The sequence below is a fragment of the Lissotriton vulgaris genome, chromosome 9, assembly GCF_964263255.1.
Source record: "Lissotriton vulgaris chromosome 9, aLisVul1.2, whole genome shotgun sequence".
Classification (NCBI taxonomy): Eukaryota; Metazoa; Chordata; class Amphibia; order Caudata; family Salamandridae; genus Lissotriton; species Lissotriton vulgaris.
Window position 1 is genome coordinate 572,482,543 of NC_141697.1, and position 14,422 is coordinate 572,496,964.

The 14,422-nt window shown below is 45.2% G+C and overlaps 1 protein-coding gene across 1 annotated transcript in view; it reads left to right on the forward strand.

The window, feature by feature from the left end:
- Positions 1-14,422, forward strand: part of LOC147691853 (transforming growth factor beta-2 proprotein-like) — a 213,078-nt gene that overhangs the window by 109,201 nt on the left and 89,455 nt on the right. Inside the window, exon 5 of the mRNA XM_086938130.1 lies at positions 8,618-8,783. Coding sequence (XP_086794256.1) covers positions 8,618-8,783 — 166 coding nt within the window. The remainder of the gene's footprint in view (positions 1-8,617; positions 8,784-14,422) is intronic.

The window sequence follows — 14,422 nt, forward strand, 5'->3', positions numbered from 1 at the left end:
AGGATGTTACTGCTCTGTGAATGTTACAGAAGGATGTTCGTGCTCTGTGAATGTTACAGAAGGATTTAACTGCTCTGTGAATGTTACAGAAAGATGTTCGTGCTCTGTGAATGTTATAGAACAATGTTACTGCTCTGTGAATGTCACAGAAGGATGTTACTGCTCTTTAATGTTACAGAGGATGTTCGTGCTCTGTGAATGTTACAGATGGATGTTACTGCTCTGTGAATGTCACAGAAGGATGTTACTTCCCTGTTAATGTTACTGAAAGATGTTACTGCTCTGTGAATGTTACAGAAGGATTTTACTGCTCTGTGAATGTTACCGAAGGATTTGAGTGCTCTGTGAATGTTACAAAAGGATGTTACTGCTCTGTCAATGTCACAGAAGGATGTTACTACTCTGTGAATGTTACAGAAGGGTGTTACTGCTCTGTGAATGTTACCGAATAATGTTACTGCTCTGTGAATGTCACAGAAGGATGTTACTGCTCTGTGAATGTTACAGAAGGATGTTACTGCTCTGAAGAATGTTACTGCTCTGTGAATGTCACAGAAGGATGTTACTGCTCTGTGAATGTTACGGAAGAATGTTACTGCTCTGTGAAGGTCACATAAGGATGTTACTGCTCTGTGAATGTTACAGAAGGATGTTACTGCTCCGTGAATGTTACAGAAGGGGGTTACTGCTCTGTGAATGTTGCAGAAGAATGTTATTGCTCTGTGAATGTTAACCAGGGATGTGAATACTACTTACAGAAAGATGTTCTTGCCTTGTGAATGGTGTTAATGCTCTGTGAATGTTGCAGAAGAATGTTGCTGCTCTGTGAATTTTACATAAGGCTGTTAATGCCCTGTGAGTGTTACAGAGGAATGTTTAACTCTGTTAAATAGACTATGCTAACCCTCTGAGAATGTTTTAGAATCAAAAGTTATCAGAGAAGTATATCACTGCTCTGTGAAGATTACAAAAAAATATTACTGTTATGTAATTTTTAATGAAGAATGTTAGGCATATAAGGCCATTAGAGAATTATGCTAATGTTATGTGGCTTTATGATGAATGACCCGGTCTAAGTTATAAGGGTGATTAAGGCTGCTTGGCTTAATGTCAGAAAAGCGGAACACTCGATAAAACATAAGATGGGCGTGAATGCAAGTTTTCAAGTTTCACCCTTAATAAGCGACTGCCTAGTAAACAATAGGGTGTGGCTTAAAGGCCGGAGCGGCCGACTTTGAAGCTGGGGGACCAGGTTCGAGTCTGGCCAGAGATTCAAACATCCTGTGATTCTGGGCAAATCGTTTAATCTCCACGTGCCTAAAAAGGAATGTGTCCGTCTGTAATGCAGCTGGTGCTCATGTAATGCGCCCTGAAACCTTCGGGTCGAGTTAACGCTATATAAGAAACTGACCACAAACAAAAACACACACTTGACTGGAAGCGACGCACTCTCCATGTTAACAGTGTACATCACCTCTGTAAATCGAAGCCGGTTACATTACCGTTCTCGTGGGAACGGTCAGACACAGTACATGATTTCCCAGAAAGTTGATGTCGCCTCGCCAAATATTTACAACCCTAATCACTGACAGATGAATCTTTATGTGCCCTTCAGCATCTTTTCAACACTTTCTCGCGCTTGGTTAGTGGCGCCATACAATGTAAGTTTCCACCGCCGAGAAGATGTGTTTATTCCTGTGTCCTTGGCACAGCTACAATACGTTGCATGGCGCCAAGGCTACATGTACATACTTCACATCTTCTTTCAATTTTACGAGCCCAGATCTAGGTCCAAGGATGTGTAACACTGCCCTTTGGCACAATCTAAAATCTCAGTCTCCAGTCTTCTCTAGAAGGTAATGCGTTTCCACTTCCCAGACTTGATTGCGCCTGATTTTCTCTGCATGGATGTTGTTGTGATCGTTTGAAGAGACCATCTAGCTAATCCGGGTAAATGCTTCACTGTTTAGATCTTATCTTGGGCGCTCAAACTTTTTTTTTAGACCAAAGCTTACCAGACAGTGCACACTCTGGTTTGCTAAATATTTCTTGGGGACATTTTGAAAGATTCCCTGGAAAAGCATTCAACTCATTGCTTACCATTGGCTTTGTGTTTTCTACCTCACAGTTCCTTGCTTTCTATTTGCTGGCTTTATTTTTTTTAGGCTGGCCAGCCCGAAGGAGTCTATTTTGTGGAACATGGCCTGTTAACTGTATTTTTCCACAATTTCTTGCTTTCTGTAAATAGGCCTATAAATGTTTTTCTTATCTAGTGACATGTGCTGTGCATTCAAAGACAGAGGTCAAATGTCAGGTACTGTCTTCCGAGGGAACTTGGTGTTTACTTTTCTTTTTCCGACTTCAAAGTGAGATAAGTTATCTGACGATCTGAAGGTGTGAAAGGAAAGGCTTGTTTTCTAGCACACAACAAACTTCAAATGTCAGTAAATAAACTCTGAAAATATTTCAGAATATATCAGAATTAGGAATGCACAAAGAAATCATTTTTTGGGTAAATCCGAAGTGGCAGGGCACTACCACAAAATGCATACTCCGCTTTATGCAACTCCAGTGTATGACACTCTACTCCACTTTATGCCCCGCTACTCTACAACACTCTACACCTCTCCAATCTATGCCCCTACACTCTACAACACTCTGTACCACTCCACTCTATGCCCCTCCACTCTACAACACCCTATACCAATCCACTCTACGCTACTCCACTCTATGCCGCTCCACTCTATGCCACTTCACTCTACGCCACTCCACTTGTTGACACACTACTCTACTCCAGTCTATGTCACTTCACTGTACAACACTCTCCTGAACTCTATTCCACCCCACAGCACTCCACTATACAACCCTCCAATCTACTCTAGTGTACTCTACGCCACTCCACTCTGCCCCACTGCACTCTACGCCACTCCACTCAACGCCACTCTCCATTATATCACTAACTTTTAGCTATGGTGAACAGCAGCCACGATGGTGTACAACGTGGTTAAAATGCATTGGCAAAACCTCATGCAATAGCTGTGCATAAACGCAACATATTTGCTTTGCTAATGCTTGTTAAAATCAATTTCCCCATATTCCGGTACCTTGTTCCAAATTTAACACCCGGTATAGTCCTTTGCCTTTTTGCTGGCAACCAAATTTGGACACAAAAAACACAAATAACATGGGGTCATGTTCAGTGTGTGAGTGACATAGCTGCTGCTTTCCCACCCACTTCCAAGGCGGCTAGATTCATGAAGCCAAATTGCGATCGCAATAGCTGCGAAAAAGCTATTGCGATCGCAATTTGAAGAAAAGGTATTCAAGATCAAAAATTGCGAGTTCGCTAATATTAATTTGCGATATCGCAATTAAATTCACAGAATCCTGGTAGAAGCCCATTAGCGATTCTGTAAATGCGAGAAACCATGGATTCTGCGAATAAATCTGCGATATCGCAAATAATTCGTAATCGCTATTCAAGAAATATCGCAATTTGCGATTAACCCAAAAATCGCTATTTGCGATGCACAATTTAAGGAGAACCCAAACCAGGTGGTAACCAGTAAGGACATTTTTTTTGTTGAAAAAACGTTTCCTAATCAGCAACAGGTGGCGGCCTGACCAAACACACTTAAGGAGATGCAGCTGCAGCATTAGGACTCTCACAATGCCAGGACTCTACATGGTGGTCAGGCGGCAAAGGCTACAGCGAGCAGCACGGAACAGACGTAGGATCCAGGAGAGGATATTCTGCCAGCGGGTCACCCTGCTGGGCCAAACCAGAGAGCAAATATACGCTAAGTACCGCCTGAATGGGCCAATGATCATCAAGCTAATCCAGGACCTGGACCCACTGATGCAGCACCCAACAAGGCGGACTAATGCCGTGCCCACACATGTCCAGGTATTGTGCAGCCTGCACCTTCTGGCCTCCGGAAGCTTTCAGGGGATAGTTGCAGTTGCTGGGGGGATATCCCAGCCCACCATGTCCCGCTGCCTAAGGAGTTTCCTAGATGCAATGCTGACCCAGCTGCACCACCACATCTCATTCCCCACCAGCCAACAGGACTTGGATGAGACCAAGCATCAATTTTACAATGTTGCTCAATTTCCACATGTGATAGGATGCATTGACTGTACCCACATCCACATCTGCCCACCAGCACAAACAGAATGCATGTACCACAACCGCAAGTCCTACCACTCCCTCAACATCCAGATGGTGTGCAATGCTAAGACATACATCACGGACATAGTGGCACAGTACCCGGGGAGCACACATGACTCCTTCATATTCCGGCACAGCGGCCTCCACACACAACTGGCCAGGGGAGACTTTGGTGAAGGACACCTACTCGGTAAGTACACTTGCCCCACAATGTTACACTGTGATGATGTAGCTGCGCAGCACAGGCACTCACCCTCTGCTCCTCTCATTCAGGTGACAGTGGCTACGCTCTCCGTGAGTACCTCCTCACCCTTTACCTCAACCCTGCAACACCACAGCAACGGCGTTACAATGTAGCACACATACGCACAAGAAACTGCATTGAGAGGACATTTGGCCTTCTGAAGAGCAGATTCCGCATACTTCACAAGACTGGTGGGGCCATCAAATACGATTCTGAGGTCTCCTGCTGCATTGTGGCTGTGTGTGCAATACTACACAACATTGCTTCCAAGCGCCGGATACCTGTAGAGATATCTGGCAGTGAGTCGGAAGGGGACCACCGCCCACCTGCACATGCGCGTCATGCACGCGGGGAAAATCCTGCAGAAGGACACAGACGGCGCAACCAAATCACAATGAACTGTTTCTAGTGCACCCACTCCCCTCACCCAACACTTCACTCATGCATGACAATGGAAATAATGACAAGAGTCCGATGTACACTTATTGAATAAATATTATTGTTGGTTGCACAATAATAAGGCATTACTTGAATCAGTTACATATGAGGAGTATTGCGCCATACAGCTCAATATTTTCTAGTGGACATGCTTATGTCAGCAGCATGTCCCTGTCCATGTTCAGAAATGTCAATTGCGCCTCCGGCGCGAAGCTCCCAGTCGCCTCTCAGGCTCCTCCTCCGGCAGAGTACTTGATCCCGCACTGGGCCTGCTGCTGCGTCGTAGGACACTGACCTGTGTCGCAGACAGGCTGCTGAGGCTCGAGGTCCCCTCGCTTGTGTCATCCCCTCCTGCGTGGGCTTGGCCAGGTGGTTGCAGAGCCTGGACAACAGTGGTCACCTGCTCGAGTGCACGTGCCACGTCCTCACAGCATTGTACCATCTGCAGCTGCATTGCCAGAGACCTACGGGACAGCTGGGAGGTGGCATTTCCTATCACGTAATTTGAATGTGTGTACGCCGAGAGGCGTGTGAGGAGCTGGCGGTGGCGGCGGCGGGTGAGGTTACGCTGGCTGATCATGGCCGCAGTGTTTGCCCCCATAGCTGTGGACATCCGGTCAATGCGATCAGACAGATTGGCAACATTCCTGCCTGTGTTGTGCAGCTGCAGGTGTATAGCACCTAGGTGTCGTGCCTGTAATTGGTGTACGCGCAGCATGCGGCGCTCAATAGAGAGCCCTGGCACACGCACAGCCATCCCCCTCCTGCCGGTGCGTGGTGTACTCTGCCACCGCTCCCTGACATGCCTGCTGTGCTGGCTGGGCACAGTGGGTGTGCGTTGTGTCGCTGGTCTTGCAGCACCTGATGTTGACGGTGTCACTGGCATGGGTCTTGCAGCTGGCAATGGTGGTGTGCCTGATGTAGCTGGCGTTCCAGGTGGTGGTACGCATGCTGGCACTGGTGCTTGGCCAGATGGAGCTGGTTTTGTGGATGTTTCCTCTTCCTCATCCTCAGGCTCCTCTTGTGTGTCATCAATCTGCAGCCTCTCACTATCGCTGCTGGTGTTATCTGCACCACCTGTGATGGAAAGTGGACGTAGATTAATTACATGTATCTTTGACATGTGCGGTTGCTACATGCATGCTGGATACCATTCCCTGACTGGCTGTTGCAATGCGTACATTAGGACATGTCTGGCTGCATGGGAGTTTTTGTACATTGTGGTCAGACTACATGTCCCACAATACAATAGCGATGTTCTGATGTGCATGGGCTGCATGACTGGGATTTATTAAGGGAGGCTATAGGGTCATGGCCATTGTTAGGGGACAGGGTCGCAGTCGCATGGCACTTACCTTGGCTGTCTTGGGTGGGTCGGGATGAGTCCAGACGGGTAACCCCAACACATGCCTCAGGCTGCAATGTGTTCTCCACACAATCCTCCAATGGGGTGTTGGGAGGGACTGTAGGCTCTCCCCCTCCAGTTGCAAGACGCTCACCCAGCCTCTCAGCCACCCTCTCCTTGGCACGACCTCGGAGGTCGTACCACCTCTTTTTGAGGTCGTCTATGGATCTCTGTGTGACTCCTACTGCGTTCACTTTGGCGCGGATGCGCAGCCACAGTCGCGTTTCTCGGCCTCAGGCACCCTCCTGGAGTCCTTGCCAAAAAGTTTATCGTGGTCTTTGCAGACTCCATCGATTAGATGCTCCAGCTTCTGTTCTGAGAACTTGATCTTGCGCTTTCTCCCGGTGTCACTGGCCCTGCTGCTGCTTCCTGTGACATAGCTTCTGTCTGCAGTATCCAAAATTCGAAAACTTGAGGTGGTTTGAGAGGAGCTCTGAGTAGTGCTGCTTCAAATTCTGCCTCAGTGTTCTCAATGGGGGAGGGAACTGCCTGCTTCCTGGTTGTGATGTCATCACTGTGCTCAAAATGCGACTTCCCGTTTTTGCGATCTCGCTATTAGCGAGATCGCAATTTGCGATCTTGCTAATTGCGAGATCGCAATTCCAACACGAAAATGGACTGATTTTGCGATTTTACTGCGATTTCGGAAAATCGCTATCGGCTTTTGCGGCCGAATGCGAATCGCTCTATTTTGTCGCAGATTTACATGAATCCCATTATGCAAATTCTAAATTGCTATTCGGTATTAATCGCAATTTAGAATTCGTAGAATTTGTTCATGAATCTGGCAGGGTTTCCTGTCAAAGAGCCCAAATTGGAGTTGTATTTTTCACGGAAATGCTGGTTTACAATATCACTCTTTCAGTAAATTGCAAGTAAAACTACCCCATTTGCACCAGTTTCCTCATAATGTAGAACCATGGAATCAATTTAGGACATAATCAGGGAAATCAAGGGGATTCAATCACATTTGTCCTTAAATGTTATAGATCTTCCTAATCCCATCTCACTCTGTTTTTAAGTAAATTGATTATTACATTTCCATTGTAAAAGGCAATCAAATTTGATCCCAAGGTAAAGATTAGGTTTGTGCGAATTTGCAAATTTGGCTTTTGCCATCTAGTCTCGTCTAGTCTAGAGTTCTTACAGAGCTCATCGCTACTCGAAGGGCTCGCAGCGCTAGAACAGTCATCATAGGTTGTCAGAACACAGCAGAGTGGAAGATAAGTTCCTAACCAGTCATGTTTTCAGGGCTTTACGAAAAGAAAGTTCATGCTTCAATCTTTGTGATTTGTTTACAAAAAAACCTTGTTAAAAGTTTTGGTTAATAGTGGGTAAAATGTCCTCCAATATTATTTTTGCCGTAGAGCCACAGACCTAATATTTTGCAGATACATTCCACAAGTAGAAAAAATTAGGAAACATCTAGTGTTAACCTTTTTTGGGAACATTTTCAGCCACTGCAAAATGTTTCCTAGAGGGACAGCCTTTTCCTTTTGTGAACCTGAAGTTTGCCACCTTTGCCAAACTTAATTGACAAATATATAATATTATAACATACTTCTAGTAAAGATATCCCTCAAACACATCTATTTATATTGCTCTAGAATTGTTATGCTGCCCATTCAATTTTCCAGTGTATACTTTATAAGCCAATGGAAATAGAACCAATTAAAAATGGTACCATCCTTACTGGTCAACGTAGAAACACAGACACCCCCCTTACATTAGGAAAGCATATTCTGTATGCCAACCTCATCAGATTACTGTCAATAATCCTTTAATTCATAGGCAACAAGAAAAGGATAGAGCCAGGCAAATATTCTGAAACTCCCGGAGGGCAGGTTTCCATGCTACCCACTAGTTTCTCTTCAGTGCTATTAGTTAGATGCAGTTTACCTAATCACCCTGTGATTTTGATGAGCAGTAAGAGCCTGAGATGTTTTCTAGTTATGGCAGGAGGCAGAGTTTGGGTACTGTGGTCAATGGATAATAGGAGACTAGAACTTTGCTTGGACCTGTATAAATTGACTACCTCTCTAAACCCACCTATTGACTGCCCCTTCACAGACTGTTAGAGAAGAATATTTCTGCTCAGGGTTATCACAAAAGGATATTACACTACAGGATTATCTCAGAGAGGGGTTATTGCAATGGAAGTGTTGGAGAAGGACGTTTCAGCTCTAGGATTATTACAAACGAGTCTTCATCAGGTTGTTGATAAGTAGGAGGGATATACTGTATGTGACTGAAAAAAATCAATTTGATTAAACGGGTATATTCTTCTTTAAGTTTGTTGGGTGTTGCAGTAGTGAACAGTAGGAGTCTGCTCATTATCCCCCCTCCTGTATTATTGCAGGAATTGATGTTGATATTATGAAGGACTTGCCGAAAAATAAATGGAAGCCAGAGTACAGCTCCAAGACTCCGCACTTGATCCTTACGCTGTTGCCGCCCAACCGCATGGAAACCCTGCAGAACAACCGGAGGAAGAAGCGAGCTGTGGAGACCCCCGCCTGCACAAAGTAAGGGATGGGACTTATTAAGCAGGCCTAGCTGTAGTGAATTAGGCATGTGGTAAGCTGTAACCTTAAGTCTCTGACTGTATGATGTCTGCAGTGAGACTTAGCTACGCACAATATGGCAATATCAGTCAACAAGTACTTTACAATCATTAAGTGATTGTGTAAGCAAGCAGGCCTAGCTCCTGTACGTCAGGGCTGCCCTGAACTGCTAGGTAGTTCTAATTTTCCCTTGATTGTTCAAATCTATTTTATTAATTTTTTTTTAAACATTGGACACATGCTCCCACCTACTTTCAATAGACGGTGAGGCTCAGTGTTAAAAAACAACTAACTAGGGGATGGGGATGCAGGGGGGTGGGCTGGGGAAGAGCAGCATGGATGGAAGAGGGGGTGGTTCTTGAGGGGAGTAGACTGGGAGGGAATGTGCCATATAGGGCTAAGTGAAGCTGACTGGGGAATCACAGTGCACCCTCAGCCAATCTAGCCATCTCTGCTAACCGGATCCCCAGCACAAGTACTCTGTGTAACTAGTTGGATGCAAAGGTATTGTGGGCATGCAAGTTCATGGAATTCCCATCCTAGAAATTAGATGCATGTGTCCCATGTTTTGTGGAACTGCGGCAGCTTACCGTCTGATGCGGCTGTGATTTTCTTCATCCCAATAATGTCCCACAGTTGATGCCACCAGTCTGTGTGGCCCAGTACAGAGTTGGTGCCCCATTTAGAGGTGAACGCTTGCTTTGCAGTACAAAGTACCATCGTAATGGCCTTCCCCTTGTTGGAGTGTAGTGGATATGTTAATGCATTCGGCAGCTATAAAAGGACATTGCTGGGCAAGGCTGAGATGTCCTTGGTGAAGATCCCATTGGTTTCTTTGAATACTTCCTCCCAGTATCTTCAAAGTATGGGGCAGTGCTAAAAGAAATGTGTCAGGGTAACCGCCTGGCCACAGTGACGCCAGCAAGCATCTGAGCTACAGATCCTCCACCTAGTCATGGTTACAGGGGTATAGTACCAATAGTGTGTAACTTTAAGTAATGCTTCTTGCCCCTTTGCACTGCGGGATGAGGTGTATGTTCTATGTAATATGTCATCCCATTCTTTAGGTGTAAACATATGCTCTAGCTCTGCTTCCCATCTCCCCTGGGCTGGCTACTTGGTAGGGTGTGTGGGTTTATTAAGAATGGCACAGATTTTGGAGAGGATGCCTTTGTCATTGCCTCTGGCAATCAGCCATTTTTCAAATTTCGAAAGGGGTCTCCAGTGTTTAATGACTGTATAACGGTAGATTTCCATGGCAGGTAGCTCATAATTCCTTTGGAACTGCAGAAAGTCCATAAGGCCTCTGTGATCGAAAAAGTCTCCTAACCTCTTACAATTAACTGTCTGCCAGGCTTGAAATGCAGGACTGGCCGCTGCAGGCAGAAACTCTGGGGTGCCTGTGATTGGTGTAAAAGTGGAAATGTGGGATGATAGGCCCATAGGTATCTTAACTCTGTTCCATACTTCTACTGTGGCATGTGTGACGAGTGTGATATAAACTTCAGGTGGGTGATGCTGTTTTACGAGCCAGGGAATGTTCCAAATGTGTATCCCAGCTATGCTTTGGTCCATGAAGCACCAGCGTTTCTCCGCGAGTAGTGTTTCACTCTACTATGTAGCGCAGTTGTGCTGCTAGGTATTAATGGATGAGGTGAGGTATTCCGAGCTAGCTATTCTCTAATGATAAGAATACCCTCTCATGGGCCATGCACATTTTTTTACCTGCCCAAATAAAGGTTTCAATTAGTTTTTGCAGTTTGTTGAACAGGTGCGGGTATGGTTGCAGGGGTAGTGTTTGCATGGGGTACAGTATCTTAGGGATGAGAGTCATTTTAGCACTGCATCTTAACCAGGAGAGGCCTTTGCCCACCCATGAGCGCAGGGTGAAGCAGGCTGTGTCCAAGAGATCTGTGTAGTTACCCCCCACTTTTCTCCCCAGTGTGGAGCATATTTTAAGCCTTAGGTAAAGGACCCATGAATCCGCCCATGGGATTGGGAACTGGTGCTCCAGCCGGAGCCTATCTTGTTGTAGTATCATGAGGTTCAGGGCCTGTGACTTTTGAATATTAACTTTAAAGTCAGCAACAGAGCCAAAACTCTCTAACTCACTGAGTGTGATGGGCAAGGAGGAAAAGGGTTGTGTGTGAGAAATCATGACATCATCTACATACAATAATATCTTATACTCTTGGCAGCCTAAAGTAATGTCCTCAATCTTCTTGGACCCTCGAATCCTGTCCGCTAATGGCTCCATATAGAGCACAAACAAGAGTGGGGAAAGAGGGCATCCTGACGTACATCCCTAGTGACGGGGAAGTGACGTAAATAATTAATTTACTCTCTTAATTTCTATGCAGGTAAGTACTTAATCAATAATAACTCAATCGGAATGAAAAAAGACAGAGTCCGTGGTGTTAGAGTTTCTAAGGGTTTTATTCCTCATAAAGGAATCAGGATATCATGTTCTGACCACCACAGGGGTGTCAGAAGGGATAGAGCGCTCCCGTTTAATGACAGTACATAGCTTATATACTTGAGTTATACCATAAAGAATAATGTAAGAGGCGTAACAGCTGAGAGAAGACAAGATAACAATATACACGTGATACTAATACATCATCAAGAGTCGTAAACTAGGCGTGAACCAGATGTGTGTGCTAGAAACGTCACTGATAAGTGACGCAAGTGGGTGGCACCAAGGGGTGGTGCTAACAGAATGTTGCAATGTCAGCAGAAATCGGAAGCTTGGATGCGCGCGCAGCTGCATGACGTGTGATTTGAGGGGTGCAGGGGACTTGACATTTACACTGACGGAAAGAGACAGAAGTCTGGCATGTCAGATCAACTTGTACTTCTATCATATCTGATATCTGATGTTTAGGAACTATACTATCTGGGCGGAAAGGTCTCTAGGGCAGAAGCTATTCTATGCTAACTGTGGATGCGTGTATAAGCGCCTAAGTGTCTACATGTGAAGCGTGGGGCACGGGGCCTTCCATGGAAGCATGGCAACAGAGGCTATGAATTACTTGCATTAAGACAGGTCGGCCCTTTGGCTCTGCAGCTGGGGAGGATGTTTACAGGATTTAGTAGGCAGGAATGCATTCTCGAGGAGCGAAACAGATAACTCGAAGGTTATAGTCAGCCTTGGCAGAAAGCAGGCTTGAGCTGAGCGCGAGGGGCCGCGCTGAAAGTAGGACAGAGTTCACGGGTACAGAGGTAGCCTGGGCAGAGTCAGGAGCCACAAAAGAGGTTCAGATGGCAGGAATTCAGGGCCTACTCTTGCTAGAGCAGGAAAAATATGAAAAGTGTACTACAAAGAGACGGTGGCATAGCATACTTAGGAACGGACTACATGATCCATTCATGGTGGATCTGAAAGAGGACAAGTTAACGGTGGACGCAAATGTATTTGCGTCTTCATAGCTGGCACAGGAGGGAAGTTACATGCACTTTAAGCTGGTACATGGAGTCGGTGGGGTACGCGCTAGGGAACACAACATGGCCAAAATTTAATTTTCCTCATTCCCTCCTTGTTCCCTACGGACCCTTCATGAAATATCGATCCTCATGAATCGATCAGTCTGTTCTTGTAACATCATTTGTTCTTCTTTCTTTCGGTTACGTTTTGAGTGAAAACTGGAATGTTCAATACAAGAAGTGGCACACAGTCCACAAATCGCTGGCCCACACTGTAGGCACAGGCAGCAACTGAATACTAGGACTAGGCCAATGCCTAGGAAGGATAGGATCTTCCATCCCCAAGCTGTTAACGTTGTCCAGAACCAACCGGACCAAGTCCAGGTGCCTGGATTCTGATCATCTGATTTGCAATTTTATGAAGACGGGTGATAGCTTGATATACTGATGGTGCGTTTTGAGGTATGAAAACACAGCAACTTGACCCGATGACCTTACAGGCTCCACCTCTATCTGCCAAGATGACGTCAATTACAAGACGATTCTGAAGGACAACAACCCGCATAGCGGACTGCTCTTCTGTTAAGTTACCTAAGGCGGAGGCAGTTTCATTTACTACTGCTTCAAGTGTTCTAGTTAATCTGCGTATTAATTTACTATTCTGGACAGGTCCTAAAAAGAAAAAGAATCCTTTATTAAAATCAGTGTACTGTTCCCATGCCGTTTCTGTGTAGTCGACAAGTGGGACATCTCTTCTGGGTCTATTCTTTACTAGATTGCTATTTCTATGGTAATCAGGAGGAGCTAAAAAACAGGTGGCAGAAGGAATGCAATGTAACAGGTACCATCCCAATCTGGAGGTAGACGTATGTATGCGGTATGACCACAAACAAAGTAAGAATGACTGACAGCTTTGAAAGATGATTTTCCATCATCACTGAATTCGACCACAGTAGTGCATTTACTATGACCTAAGTGTACTGAACCTTTCTTCTTGATACATAATTCACCAGTGACTGGCAGTACTGACATAATGGGTAGAACTGGTGTGGCTTCGGATTCGACAGTAAGAATCATAAGGCTAATTGTATAATTACCTAATCCATATACTTCATTTTCTAGATCTGTTCCTATTCTAGTGGGAAGTCCCTCCTTATCTGGGTAACAGACGTCTAGTAGGACCAAGTTCAGGTTTCCCCAAACCCAACCCCCATCGAAAACAGCAATGTCGGGATCTAAAGAATTAATTATTTTAAACCATGCTCCGCAGGAGCCATTGTGAGTGAACGGGTACGGAAAGAGGGGCAGAGCTCCCCTGTAATTCTGGTAGGGAGGGAGTCGGCCACATATCCAGCAATTTGTAGCATTGTTAGTTTGATGAGAATGATGTAACATACTAATGAATGTATTGTTGCGCAGCGCAAGTCTGTAGGAAAGCTCATGAGGAGGTAACTCACTAAAAGTGTGTTCAGCAGAAACATTGTAAGCAGATTGTTCACGCTTGAAAATAGGATAATAGATAGGTAATAAGATGCTAGCAACAATAATTAAAATACTGAGAATAAACATGATTATTAGTGTCACTATGCAGTGACTACGAAGTGATTTGCAATATGTACGTTTCTTTACTTCTCTCTCTCTATCTCGATCTAGGGGATACATGTCAGAAACTTATTTAACCGATTCACCTAGGGGAGGACTTAAACAATTAAACTGTCTGACTTGCTAGATCGTAATCTCATGCGATATAGTTCTTGAGGAGTTTTTTCTCGTTGCGATTCGGTAAAGTCTTTGGTAACACAGTCTTTGGTGGGGGTGGACGAGTCTGGGTCAGGTTTCAGTCCAGCAAATTTCTTGATATGACTCGTATGTACCCACCCCTTTCTTCCCTCGATTTTCACCGCCGTCCTTGTTGTTAGAAGAACGGTCTTCGGAGACTTCCAGCGGGGCTCCAACGGACTTTTTCTGTCGAAATTGCGGACGAGGACAGTATCACCGGGACGGACGTCATGTGGCTTTACATCAGTGTTGTCAGGGAAGGCTGCGGCAACCTGTGAACGACATGATTGGAGTGCAGACATCAAGGAGGCAAGGTAATCTGTTAACATGTTAGAATCAACATCAGTAATCTTTTTTGGAATGGGCGTCCCCCACATATTCGGTGGTCTTCCAAAGAC